At 52.5% G+C, this 14,556-nt stretch overlaps 1 protein-coding gene across 1 annotated transcript; it reads right to left on the reverse strand.

Moving 5' to 3' along the window:
- Positions 1-257: 257 nt before the first annotated feature.
- On the reverse strand, positions 258-13,423 carry SAPIO_CDS7340 (Dynein heavy chain, cytoplasmic; the record flags this gene model as incomplete). Its single annotated transcript, XM_016789222.1, has 3 exons — positions 258-692; positions 767-13,062; positions 13,135-13,423. 3 exons carry the CDS (start codon positions 13,421-13,423, stop codon positions 258-260), a joined length of 13,020 nt encoding a protein of 4,339 aa, XP_016641049.1.
- Positions 13,424-14,556: the final 1,133 nt, after the last annotated feature.

Raw genomic sequence — 14,556 nt, forward strand, 5'->3', positions numbered from 1 at the left:
AACGATATCAATCTCCGTTCGAGGGAGGCATTCGAAAAAAAATTTTAGCAAAAAGAAAAAATAATACAAGAGAAAATCAGAAAACCATTGTTGCAATGGTCACTGCAATATCCTTCCTACCCTTTCAAATACTCATGCAATGTCTAAGCCAATGAACTCCTCTGTCCAACTTTCCTCCAATCTCGTAATTGTGTACATAGGAAAAACAGCTGAAGTATGAAGCGGTATATCGTGGCCCCCCAAAAGCCTTCAATGGCTTATGCCATGAGCTTCTCCTGATCATCCAACCTATCCGTAACCTTCTTCACATTCTGAATCATCGTCTGTCCTAGTCCTACAAGCAACAACTTCTCGGCATTGGCTGGCAAGCCGAGGTACGTAGGCGGCTCTCTCTCGGGGAGCTTGTGGATCCACTCTAAGTAGTCAGGCAACGACGTGCCCTCAGGGACCGTGAGGTTGGTATCGGCATCGTCGACGAGCTTGTGGCCGGTATCGTAGGCCGACGGCGTCAGGAGATTGCGGACGAGATCGGTCAGGAGGCGGTAGTCGCCTTCGTTGTCAATCTTGCCGCCATAAGTCTCAACGACGAGGTGACGAATCATCTCCCACGGGATGTTCTGCGGAGCAATGTTTGTGCGGTTCTGCGCGACAGCCTCAATCCAGGTGTCGATGATGAAGGCAGAACATTCGTACTGTAGTAATCGACATTGTTAGCGTACTCGAAGACTCTACTGGATGTTGGGGGCATTCTGGGAAATAAACTCACGTCACTGTCATTGAACTCCCAATAGGCCTTCCAACCGAGCTTAGGCGCGTATCGCAGACGCTCCTGGACAACCGCATGCAAGAAAGACAAGAGCAAGTAAAGCCTTGTCCTCTCCACAGGACTCTTCGTAGCACGAGTAGATAGCGACGACATGGAGTCCTTCATGTTGGCGCGCACGCCAGCGGGCTGCTCGTACATGAGTACACGGCTGGCCCGGAGCAGGTTGACCGGAATCTTGGGGCTGGATTCCATGGAAAGGAAGAGGCGGAACTGCGCATGCGGATTGAGGTTCTCCATGCGTTTCTCCAGACTCTGGAGCCAGGTGGGCGCGAGATGGACGTTCTTGACCAACACCCAAGAGCCTGTCTGCGCGGCGTTCGCAATGGCCTTATCGGCACCGGAGAGGCCTTCATTAGAACCCATGGCAATGTTGGTGCACCTGACATTCAGTCTCTCGACAAGATTGTCGACCTTGTAACTGGCATCGAAACCAGGGCTAGAAACCAGGGAGATGGGACGGGTGGCGGGCACTTCGGCAACTGTCTCTCCCAAGTCTTCGATGATATCGAAGATTGCGGGGCCGAACACACCAGCCACGAATCGCTCGGCCGCCGGGATAAACCGATCAAGACGGAAGAGCTTAACGAGCAAGAGCGACTGAAGAGTCTTTTCTGCAGGGTCGGCTGTATTATCCCAGATGCGGGGCACAAAGTTCTCGGCAATCTCCTCGGTGAAGAACCTGTCCCAATCGGCCTCAGGTGCCATGTCGAGCTTGTCTTTGAGAGCAGGAATGCGCCTAGCCTTATTCATAGCGTCAGCTTTCAGGCTGGGGTTACTCGAGATATCCTGACCCTCAACCCTGTCGCTGATGATCAATTCGAGGAGTGTCTTATCCATCTGAATAGGTGAAGCGTGAACAAGGAGCATTGCCAAAGTAACGCGGTCCTTCTGAAGGAGACCAAGGGCAGTCCGCTGGAAGGTATTGACAAACAGATCCTTGACGATGATATCGCGGCGGGCATCATAATTCGTCACGCCCGCAAGGTGCTTGTTGTTATGGAGCACAGCCTCGAAAATGTCGAGGAAGTACTGGAGAGAGAACTGGTAGAAGTGATTGAGATAGTGAAGCTGCTCAAGGACGGCGAAGACAGCACTGCAAGACTTGGCAATGATGCTGTATTGCTGCGTAATCTCCTCCACCTCTGTCATCACGCCTTCAGTATTCCTCATCTTGGCTGAAATCTCGGCCGCCTCTGTCTTTAGGGTCTCCAATGTTTCGATAACGTTGTCATCGTCCAAGATATTTCCGCGAGACTCGTTAAGAGCCTGCAGAAGACGCTTTTCAAGTTGTCGGAGATGGATCTTGAACTCGCCCTGCAACTTGATGAGGTTGGATCGACGCTCATCAACGTCTGGTCGTTCAGATTTGAGCACTTGGTTGAGAGATTGAGTCTGCAAGCTGCTTTGCGTAACAGTGAAGTTGACAAATGTTGTCCGGCTGCAAATGTCGGGGGCAAAGGTTGCCGACGGGTCTCGCGTGGCGAGATACAGCTTGAATGCAGGCGAAAAGTCGATTTGTTGTTTGCCGAGCTGGATGAGAACACGACCGCCTGTCTTCTGGTATTCCTTATTGAGAACATGGTTCAAGATCGGATCAAGATGCTCTGCGTCTTGAATGAGGATCGGGTTACCGAATCGCAGAGCGCTCTCAAGCTGCTTGGTGAAGGAATCGTCCAAGAAGCTAGTGACAGTCAAGCGGCGCGACTTGCACTCCTTCTGAAGGAACTCTGTGACACGACCGGAGGGGTCGATAATCAGAGGATACCTGTTGAAACGCTTCAAGATGATGGCGTTCTCCGTGCACAAATCGTCCACAGGTAGAGTGTTCTGCTGCCAGTTGAGCCGCTCATCGGCAGTAGAGAGGTACTCGGTCACCGGATTGTGCGCCTTGAAGAGGACACCCGACAAATGTAATTGATGAAGCCAGTCGTCCATCATTGACTTTCGGAATGTCTGGTCATAGAGACCACTGTAGGCCAAGAAGGCCGCTGCAATCAAGACGTCACCGACAAGGGTGCTGATTTGAGTCTCGAAAGACTTGCTTCCTTCCTCCCAACGAATCCTCTCGGACGACAGGCTGTCGAGTAGCTTGACACTCCTGTCAACCTTAGACTGCACCCTCAACATCTCCGCCTTGATGGCCTCGGTCTCGGCGATCAAAGTGGCATACTCTGCCTTGTAAGTGGCAATTCGGCTCTCCAAGCTGTCAATTGTCTGTTCGACGGCCTTGGCCTCAGCCTGGGTCTGTAGGGCCTGGTCTTCGAGTTGCGCGACCTCCTCGCGGAGAGGGCCGACCCTGTCTAGAATCTCGGCGTAGTTAACTTGGGCCGACACCCACTGGACGAGGGGACCGCAAGCCTTCGAGGCGCGGTTGACCTTCTCAAAGGTGAAATCGGGCGAGCCCATGTAGTCATTGCGCATCTTGAGCCGGAGAGACTTTGTTAGTTTCTCTTCGTTGTTGAAGTTGATGATGCTGGCAATGAAATCATCCTTTCGCACGATGGCCTGAATCGATTTCCAGTCCGTAATTTTGTTGCCGAGAAGCGCGCATACGGCCTCGAGCGCGAGACGTACACCCTGTGGAGGCGAGCTCATGGAACGAACTTCTGTTAGATGCTGCCTCTTGATGTTACTAACACTGGCCTTCGCTTCTTCGACGGCTGGCTCGGCCTTAGCGAGGTCATCCAAGACGATTTGCTTTCGCGAAGTCACTTCTCGCTGCTGGACATCAAGAACCTTCTGAAGCTCGAGGGAGGCGGCCTTGCGCTGCTCTGCCTCTTGCTGATCAGCGAGCATGCGCTTCAACTTCTCATCTGCCTCTGCGCCCTTGCGATCAAGCTGCGCAGACTTCTCTGCAAGGCTGACACGGAGGTCGCTGACTTTGTCCACGGTATCCTGGAGTTTCTCCAGACCAGCGTTGAGATGACGCTGTTGCTCTTCGAGGTCCTCTCGCTTCTCATTGTAGAGCTTGACGTACTGAGCAACAAAGTCGAGGAAGTGGCGAGGGGTTAGGTATGTGACCCGACCTTGTTGCTTCAGAAGCTTGGAATTGAACCGTTGCAGCGAGTAGTGAATGTAAACCATGGAGTTGACAATAGCCTCGCGATGAGAAGGCGGCAGCGAGAGAGCACGGTACGCCACGGGAATAGTGTCAGGAGCAGCGTAATTGTGACGGTCCAGATCAACAGATTGGGTAAGTTCATGGCCGACCTGGAAGAGGGCCTGGTCAGACCAATCACCGAACCAGTTGAGCACACATCGATTGAACAGAGCAGGACTGGTGGCTGCCTTGGAAGATAGACCATCCTCTGGTGGGTTCATCGTGAAGACAACATGGAGATTCTTGACAATCTGCTGCGTGAACCACTTGTGGAGTTCCTCGGGGGAGTCGAGGTGTAGGTTTTGTCGTTGAGCGCCTTCCTTGCAAGCTGTCATAAGAGCAGCATAGTCGTCTCCCTCAAACAGACCAGGAACTTCGGCGTTGGCGAGGAGTGTGTTCATACGTTCCAAGAAACCGGAATCAAGGACATTGGATTCATCCATGATGAAGCAAATCTTCTCGCCCTTGCATCCGGCACGGCGCAGGACATCTCGGAGGTCATCATCAAAGTCCTCCGCTGTATACTTGCCGTGGACCTTGATTTGGAAGACCTTCAAACCGTTCATCCAGGCAACGAATCGCGACAGAGTAGTCTTTCCACTTCCGCTGACACCGATCAAGATGAGATGTCCCTGGGGTTGTCTGAACACACGATCAATGCGCAAGACGTGCTCTAAAACGTCATTGAAGAGGATTAGTGGTACGTCGACCTCCTCTTCGCAGAATGTCTTCAACCTGGCCTTGACGAAGTCTCGAAGCTGTTCGCGGTCGACGGGTACATAATGTCTCGAGAGCCAGTTGGAGAACAGGATCGGTCCTCCAAGAGCCTTCTCTTCATCAATAGTGGGGAAGAGGTCGAGCGCAATTCGGCGGACGGCTTCGTCAGTCCACTGGCGCTCTTCTTCAGCGACGAGTCGATCCTGGAAGAGACGAAGAGCTTCGTGAGCCCAGATGCGGACAAGACCCTCGAGAGTAAGAGTTTCAAGAGGTCGAATGGCCTCATAAACACCACGGACCCATCGAGTAAGTTCACGAGGACTGTATACGTAGTGTGGCTGGATCTTAGGTGTGAAACGCTGCTGTGACTGGAGATAGAACTTGACCATGGCTTGCGTAAGTGCGTCGGCATAGCCGCGAAGCGTAGGAATGATCTTGAGCACGGCAGAGTTGAAAGTACCGTAAATCTGCAGGAGCGAAAGCTCGCCAGGATAGTCTACCATGATCAGGGGTGCGTGCCTCAGGAACCTGGCGCCGAGAGGCGTTCGGCCAGCATCCGTTGGAGGGTTGCAGGCACCGACGAACTGAATCCTGTCCAGGGTAACCCAGGACTTGTCGGAGGTCCTCCAGAAACCATTGTGCTCAACAAGCTGGCGCAGGAACGAGATAGCCCGCTGAGTTCCGTATTTGTCGGGGGCGGGAAGGTTAATTTCGTCACAGAAGATGACAAGCCAGCGACCAATTTGCCTCGGCGAGAGGATAACACCGTTCAGAGTCTTCTTGTATTCACAGTGCTGTTCAAAGGTCTTGATAAGGAGGTCGGGTGTGGTGGCGCTCGAGAAATTGAGGCCGACGACTTCCATATTAGGCAGTTTGCGAAGAGCGCTGAACAATGTCATCGTCTTACCGGAACCGGGAGGACCGCAGAGTAGTAGAGGTTTATGCTCGGCAAGCCACGAGTAGAGAACATCCTCGTGGCGGATCGTGTCCAGAGTCGGAATGACGACGTCGGTCTGTGTGATAGAGTGGGTGTTAACCTCCACTGTCGGGACTTGCGCTTGCCAAGAAGTCCATTCGGCCTGGGGTAGTGAGACATCAAAATCGATCAAAGAGCTGGAACCATCGACTGGGGGCGATCCAAAGTGGGCGATACCGCAAAGCTTGTCGCCGAAGAGTTTGCGCTCACCAAGTGGGCAGTCTCCGGTTAACGACCAAACGAGGGCGAGGAGAAGCTTCTTGGAAATATAGCCTTCCATTTGTTCGTGGTCCAATGGGAAGTCGGTATGCTGGGCATTGTATTCGATGATATCTCGGACCGCCTTGTTTAATAGGGAGAATAGGGTGTTGAGGACACGGGCAATAGTGAAGTCCATGATGTGCGTATATCCCTCGGCTTCCTTGAGTGCTGCAAGGATGAAATCATCCTTGGTCAGGAAGGTTTGCAGTAGATCAGCGACCTGTGCCTGCACAGCCAACATCTTGGCGGGGTTTTGGCCGGAGCCGACGGCATCCTCATCAAGATCTTCGAAGACGACAGTTCGCAATCGCTCGAGGTAGTTCGCGACCATCATGTTGGGGGATACGATATCTTCATTGAACCAGACCATACCGCAACGACTCACAGTGGCTAAGGTCGCGTATTTGAGGTTCTCTACTTCGAACATGATGCGGACGTTCGGCGGTAGGTTGAGACGTTCTCCGTTAGGCAGAGTTAGGAGTTTGTTATCGTCGAGGACACTGTTCAAGTTTTCAACCCACTCGGGGTCAACGTCGCCATCGAAAACGATCCAGTGCCTCTTTGTATCTTCGCCACGGAGGTTGTCGACGATCTTACGAAGAATGCTCGTGAACAAGCCGTCGGTCCACTCGCGCGTTGTCGAGTCAAGGTTACCATACAGGGCCTCCTTCGACATGACCTTGGAGTCGATAACGTGGGAAATACCCTCGATATCCTCAACAACGCGAAGAGCATCAAGCAAGAGCCTCCATGCACCAGATTTGCCACTGCCCGAGTTTCCAACCATCATAACACCATGATGGATTTTCTGAATCTGGTACAATTGAAGAACCTTGGTCATCCAGGAGTCTGTAACAACCATTTGTCTTTCGCTGGCGAGTGTTCGAATGGCGTTCTCGAGCTTCTCGAGGTTGGCCGGCACGTACTTGATGCCAGGGAAGCAGACTTCCTCGATTCCGGCCATGATATCGACATCATCTCGGATGAGCTTAGGAGCAATCGTCTCGCGAATACTCTGAACGATGATTTCTGGCTCGAACGCCGCGTCGTCAACTGCATTGACCTCGCCATTCGAGAGCCTAGCACGCTTCAGGCCACCGGAGCTGACAAGAACGCTCTTCAAGGCACGGAGACCAAAGTCGTAATGAGCCTGCTTCGACAGCTGTTTGGAACACTGGTCGAAGAAGGGCACTGTCTGCTTCGAAAGCTGCTTTGCTTGGTTGAAGCCCTGGGAATACAACATGACTTCGGCAATCAGCTCCTTGTCTGGCTTGGACATGGCCACACTTCGGAAGAGCTTCTTCAAATTGTCTGGGAGATTGGATCGGCCCGCATAACCAGGGTTCATGGTGATGAAGATACCGGTATTCTGACTGACGTGTAGTTGTCGTCCAACGAGCTCAATCTGGGCATTGTCGTCTTCGACACCTTGTTTAAGGCCGAGCTGAATGTTTTGAATCTGCTGAGAGACGGCAGATAGAATCCTCTCCTCCAGACGGTTGAACTCATCGAAACAACCCCACGCGCCGACTTGGCAGATACCGAGGAAGATACGGCCCATTGCTTGGAAGTCAAACGTGTCATCACAGCAGAACACGAGGGTAAACCGTCCGAGCTGGACACCAAGGGCTTTGACGGACTCAGTTTTACCAGTACCTGCCGGTCCATAGGGGGAGCCTCCGAGACGCTGGCAAAGCGCCTGGGTGAGAGTACCGAAGCACCGGTCCGTAAGCGGGGTCCGCACAAGACGGTCCGGCACACCGAGATACTCGAAGCCGTAGTCCAGCTTAGCATTGGCCATCTTGATGCAAAGACGCGAGAGATAATCGCCTTCGGGGGTGTAGACGTAGCGCATCTGCAGGAGCCACAGGTAATGCTTCTCGTGGGTGGCATTTGCTTTGATCAGCTTTTCGATAACGTCACGCTGATGGACACACTCGGTGATGAGCTGTTCGCACTTCTTTCGCTCAATTACACCGAGGTCGCGAAGGACGGTGTCGGCAAGGTATCGCAGGATGCCAACCTCGCGATTGTACAATGTCTGCAGAGTCTTCCCGCCTGCAGCGAGAGACTTCTCAACAGCCGTCGTCCATACAACTTGCGTCGCCAGGACGACAATTTGGCTGGGAAATTCTTCCATGTATTTGTCAAACGCCGCCCCGTCAAGCGTTTCAGCTTCGAAGATGGGCGTGTAGGCTTCGACAGCCTCTGCGAGAAGGTGGTCGAGCGTCCGTTTCATGCCGTCCTCCAGCAGTGTAAGCCAGTCGTTGATGCGTGGTGTCTTGGCAAGGGAAATCTCTTTCTTAAGTTTGACAACCTCACCCTCTTTAGACGTGAATCCGGTGATGATAGAGTTATCATCGTCCATGGTGAGACCCGAGATACCGGCGAACATCTTCTTAAAGTGTTTGGCAATACGGAGAGTGTCGTTGCTATTACCAATCATTTCGAGTAGATCCTCGTCACCGACGAAGTAGAATCGAGGGAATGACAGACGTTCCTTCTCAAGGTACTCTCCAAGGGCCTTTTGGATCTTGTTCAGAAGTTCCGCCAGACGCTCCAAGGACTTTTGAACATTCGGAATGGTAAGAACTTCCAAGACGTACGGTTGCTTGTAGACTTTCTTCATCACGGCCAAGAACTCGCTGTTGATGTTCTGGAAGCGGCCCGACTCGATGGGCAGGAGATGCTTAATATCGGCATTACCGGTAAAGACACCTTCGAGGTAGATCCACTGTCGCTGGACGTCTATCCAGATGTCGAAGAGGACATGGAGCCTGTTCAACTTGTCCTCCCAGGCCGAGGCATCTTCCTCAAATTCCTTGTAATAGGGCGAGTGCTTCATAGCCTGCAAGGAGTTGAGGTTCTCACTGCACTTGGCAAAGAGGTCATCCCAGCCGCGGATTAGACGGCACTTGTTGTGGTAGTTGACTAGGTCCAGAGCATAGTTGGTCCACGTCTCTCGGACTTGTCGGATGAACTCCTCCAAGGCCATTTCGCCCTGCGCCTGGGCGATGATATCCTTCACGATCGCTTCTGTTGCAACGAGATTGAGATCCCAAACATCTCCGAGAGTCATGGAGACAGGGGAATATCGCTTGCCAGGACGCAGCTGCTTGAAGATTTTGGTCCAATGGCGGTCCCGAATGGCATCCGACTTGAGATCCGAAAGGATAGGATTGACCTTCAAGAGACCACGCAGAATCTTCTGGACATGTTCAAATGCAGCATACTGCCGCATCCGGCTCGGCATTTCCTTGGTGTTCTTGATAAGGTCGTCGATCTTGCCGCGGATTTTTCGGGGTTGGACTGCCGTCCAGAGAGTTTCGCGGGTATCGTTAAGGCTGGCCCAAATTGTGGCGAGATTGGCCCAGACGGACTGGAAGTCTTGGACCTCCTCCATGATGGCATCGAGAGAAGAATCGGGGCTGGGCGGAAGATCAAGTGCCTCCTTGGCCTTCGCAACCATTTGAGAGTGCTCTTGGAGAGCTGTGATGCGGCTCTCAAATTGCGTAAGAGTAGCGGATGCGACGTCAGGAGGAATTGTGCCGGAAACGGGCTTCTCTTCGTTCCATTGAGAAGCGGCTTCAGCAATTCGCTCATTCACAAGCTTGTCTTCGGCGATAATCTTAGCCCGGAGGGCATCCGTCTGATCATTGACAATCTTCGACTTCTTCTCCAACATCTCGTTAATGGCGTCCCATTCGCTTTCAATCTGGGCGATGTCGACCCAATCCTGAGGGAACTGGTATCGCTGTCGGACCAATGTAGACTGGCCCTGGCGAAACATATCAATCTCCGGTGCCCAGATCTTTACGTTCCTACGGCAAGCCTGGACAGCCGTGATAAATTTGACCGCCTTGTCAGTAGAGGCAGATTCGAGGGTTTGGGGCTCGAGATCTCGGCGCATCTTGTCCATGTCGGCGTAAACATCTCGCATACGAGCTCCGAGGCGGCTAGCAAATTTGAGGAGGATATCATGCTGCCACTGATCATACTTGGTGTTCACGCGAGTCTGGACCTGCTCGTAATCGATGGTGATATGACCGAAGGATTGGCTGACTTCCTGGGTGTCGAAAGTCTGACGAGTCTTGCGAATGTCCTGGAGAAGCTGAAGCCAACTCGACAACTTCTCGCCAATGGCCTCGTAGACTTGCTCTGACTGCAAGTCCCACAGTGATTGGAACTGCAACCACTTGTCGACGTAAGCACTAATGTCCCGCAGCTTGGCCTCCATGGCAACGTAGACGCGAGAAAGAGCATCGGCGCACTCCATGGGAAGATCGGTGAACCGGGCGTCGTCGTTCTTAGCAGCGAGTGCCATCTGGTACCGGGTAGCCTTGAGCTTGGGGAGGTTGCAAACAACGCCAAGCCAATCGTGAAGATGGAGGAACCATCCGGCTCGCGCATGCTCGAGCGGCGGGTCGAGATAGATAACCTGGTTTCGCATGGCCAATTCGTGCACTAGGCGAGGCATGACGGGACCATTCTTTGCCTCGACCGGGTCGATAACTTGTTTCCGGCCACCCTCTTCTAGATATTCATCCTCAAAAGCACCAATCCAGGCATGGATGGCGTGCTGCAAACGGGCAAGAAGAACGTCCTTAAGTTTCTGGTTCATCCCTTCGACCCAGAAGTTCAGGTTAACATACTGCTCCAAGTTCAGCTGATCAACGGCGGCTTGGATGGTCTCCAAGCGAGACTGGAACTCGTCGGTCGCGTAAGGGCAGATCGCAAGCTCCGCAAGTGCCTTCTCCACGGTAGCATGGATGGAAGCCAAAGTAATGGTCTTGGACTGGAGGAGGGAAACGGCAGCCACAAACTCCCGGATGAACATCCCGTGCTTGCTCTCACCTGCCTTGCCAATGCCAAGCTCTGCGAGGGAGTGGTTGGCTCGGTTGGCATTGAAGAAGACATCATAAGCGGTCACGAAGGATTCCCACTTCAGCGGCACGCCCTTCTTGATAAGGGCAAAGCCGTCATTGCGGTAGCCGTTGAGAAGAACAGCCTCCTCACCCATCTCGGAGATCTGGCGCATAGTCTGCGAGAAAGTCCTCACGCCCTCCATCAGACTAACGGCGTAAGGATACACCCTCTTGGCATCCTTGGATACCGAGCTGATGGTATGCGGGACCGAATAGTTCTGCCAGGCCAGGTTTCGAGTCTCTTTAAATAAAGTGATCACTTGCTGGTCAAAATTCACAGTGAGTTCCAAGGTGTTAGATGATCGAACCCTGTTAACGGTGAATAGGAAACCCGAAATCGAAATCTTTCTCCTCTTGACTTCTCGTGCCCAAGCCTCAAAAATTGGGCGTGTATCGAGCTTCGACCTGAAGAGGTTACTTTCATGAAGGAGTTTCTGACCCTCGGAGTGTACCTTCCACTCCTCGCCGAGAACATGTTCTACCTTCTTCATGTATCCGTCTAGCTGAAATTCGATTTGGCGGGCCCAGATGATGGCGCCGGAAACAGGAGGGAGATCACGCAATTGAGCCATGGCGTGGGCCTCGGAGTGGGCGTATTGCTGCTTATACCGCTCGTGAAGGCCGTTGATAGCCTGCTTGACGTGGTCAAGAAGTTGGTGCTGGTACTCAGCAATAGCACCCTTGATCTTTGGCCGCACAAAAAGCGCGTTGAACTTGGAGAAGACGCGGAACATCTCATTTGCGTTCTTTGCAGTTCCTAGGCGGTCTCTAAGTCGGGTGATGATGGAATTCTCTACCCGCGTCGTGCGCTCGTTGTAAACATTCTCGGCTCTCGCCCACCTCTCCGTCCCTTGAGGGGAGACGTCGAGGAGGTCGACGTTCCTGAGGGCTTCCCATGCTTGCTTGACCTCTTCAACAGCGTCGACATCACCCATCTCTTCAATGACGATGGCGCCGGTGGGGTCTCCCGGTTCGACCACGCCGTCAACAGACGCCTTGGGTCCCAAGACGTTGACAATGGTCCGCTGGAGCTGTTCATGGTTGTCCCTGAAGGTACTCACATACTTGAGACGGCCCTCAAGTTCCGAGTGCTTTTTGTTGACCTTAATCGGAATGAACTTGTCATTTCGGCGACGAGTGACTTCACGAGCAACGTTTGTAAATTCCTTGATACTCTCCTCCCACGTCTGAAAGATGGAAACGCAGGCCTTCATAACCGACTGGAACTCGGGATACTCCAGCTCAACCAACTCGGTGCCCGGAAGTAGCCGGTGGAGAACCTCGTCAAGGTCACCCGAGATGGCCTCAACAAGCGGAAGAGCTCGTCGGATAGGGTAAGGGCAGATCTTCAGCTTCTTGTTTAGATGCGCAAATATCTGGATAAGGGCGTCCTGGACCTTGGGCAGCGAAGTGGCCGAGAGTAGCTCGTCGAGGGGGAAGTCTCGCATGAGTTGGTTGTACTTTTGCACCTTCTCCATAGCCTCCTTCAAGCCAGTATCAGCGGTGAAGCTTACAGTCGCCTGGAAACGCTTCGCATGCTTCAGGATTCCCAGGGTGAGTAGAACTCCATCACTCTCCAGCTGGGCCTCGATGGCCTCGAGAGCAGACTCCATCGACAACCAAAAGTTGATCTCTTGGCTCGCGGTGAACTTGAGATCCTGGCCCGGACCGGACGATGAGTCTCGCGTCATCTTCGTGATGGCCTGAATGGATTTGATCCAGCTGTTGACATTGGCCTGTAAATTGTTGAGAATCGAACTATCCTGTAAAATTCTTTCCGGGATCAGGTCGAGAGACGGTCGCATTCTATCCAACTGGGCGGCTTCGAGGGCTGACTGTACGACGGGATGGAACGTTAGGGACACCTGAGGGATCTCGACATTCTCCTGGAGATGGAGCAAGCTGAGCTCCAAATCGTTCCATCGCTTCTTCGTGATTGGGATACCAGTCTTCGAGTCGACATCCGCTCGGCCTCTCGTGCCGTTTGTAAGTTGGGTCTTGGTATTGGCGTCGAAGTAGGGAACCAAAGCGTTATGGATCAGGGACTGGAGGATCTCGTAGGGAGAAGTAGAAGGCCCTTGCTCGCCAACCGTCGCGTTCAACGTAGCAGGACCAGGGAGATTGGTGATGAGTATCTGGGCGGTAAGCGGAAGCGCAGGGTCGAGTGGTTGAGCTCTTTTGAGGAGGACAAGGGAGGACACGGTCGTGGGGAGCGAGGACATTTCGGTTGTGAGGGTGTATGTATGGAAAGGAGCCCCTATTGCAGAGTTGTTAGGTTAGGATCATGCCAAGATACCTCCGTGATATCAAGAAAGAAAGCACCACATACTGGATTCATCAGGTGTAGCCTCAGTAGGCGATGAAGGAGCGATATCCTTCTGGACATAGAGGGATTGCTGGGTATCTGCTGCGAAGCGGGAACATCTTTGAATCGTGTCGCCAATGCGGCTCTTATGAAGAAGACTACCAGGGCTTTCGAGCTCCTCTTTCGTCGCACCGAGGGTACTGCCGATGACAGCAACGAGATGGTCGACGAGCTGATTTGGGTCTATGGCAGGGAACGAAGGCGAGCTCACGCCATTCGGGGCTGGGCTCGCGGGTGACGGTGACACCTCCATCTTGATAGGATGGTAGGTATTGTATTGTCGAAGGAAAAACGAATTGTCGATGATAGGTACGGATTTTCTAGGTCATCGCATAACGAAAGGGGGGAACGAAGATCGCAGAAAGAGGGTATTTTAGTCTATAGCAACGAAGAACTCGCAGAAGAATCCGTATGAAGAAGGAAAATGCGTCCGCTGGCACAAACAAAAAAGGAAGGGCCAATGAGCCAAAGAACGAAACCGTTCGAAAATAATAGGCTGTCGTCGGATGTTGGCTCAAGCAAGAGAAAGAAGAAGAAAAAATACTATTAAAGGTATAGATCGAAGTCGGGCATGTATGGAGTCTTGAGGATTATCGTGTCGTGTTCATGCAATTTTGCCTGGACGGCTGGCTTTGTGTCTTTGATGTCGCGCCGAGAGGCGTTGTTCTGCCCTTCCGATGCTTGATACCACGGACGATAGGTTGGATAGAAAAGGAAGGGATCTATTATGAAGTCCGTTCGAGATGGACGAAGAATATCCCCTTGTCACTTCCTAGACGGTACATTTGGGGTCGAGAAGATTACGAGTTCGGAGGTCTACGTACGCGACCTGAGTGACCCCCTGCGCGACGACATGCGTCTGGAAGGGGGTGAATAGTTATTACGGATGGAGCAATTTACTTCAGGTTTTTTTAGTGGACGGAAGCTAACAGAACAGTTGGTGTTAACGGAACGCCCCCCTGACGGTGGGTGTTGATTGATCTTGAAGAGATTCAACGGTTCATTTTCTGTATTGCTACACAGTATCCACTGTTATAGTGACCAGAACCGACATAAGTCGGAGAGAAATCAAAGGTGGTGGAGGGGTGGATCTGATGAGTTAGTGGAGCCTTACGGGACGGTCCAGTAATATCGGCCTCAACTTTCGTCCCTGAGGTTTCGCCCCAATGTTTCCGTTGAATTTTTCACACTGTGTGACCACTCTTAGCTCGCCACGATTAAAACAGTTCTCCCTCAGATCTTTAACACAGTGCTTTGATACGCTGGCCCCCCCTTGAGCGAATACGGGCAACCGTTTGTTGACAGCTGGAAAGATGCCGTTTGCTCCTACCACTACACTACTTCGCACACTACAGACGACACTCACTGTCCTCATCTCTATTACAA

Source organism: Scedosporium apiospermum (genome assembly GCF_000732125.1).
Source record: "Scedosporium apiospermum strain IHEM 14462 chromosome Unknown SEQ_SAPIO_0110, whole genome shotgun sequence".
Classification (NCBI taxonomy): domain Eukaryota; kingdom Fungi; phylum Ascomycota; class Sordariomycetes; order Microascales; family Microascaceae; genus Scedosporium; species Scedosporium apiospermum.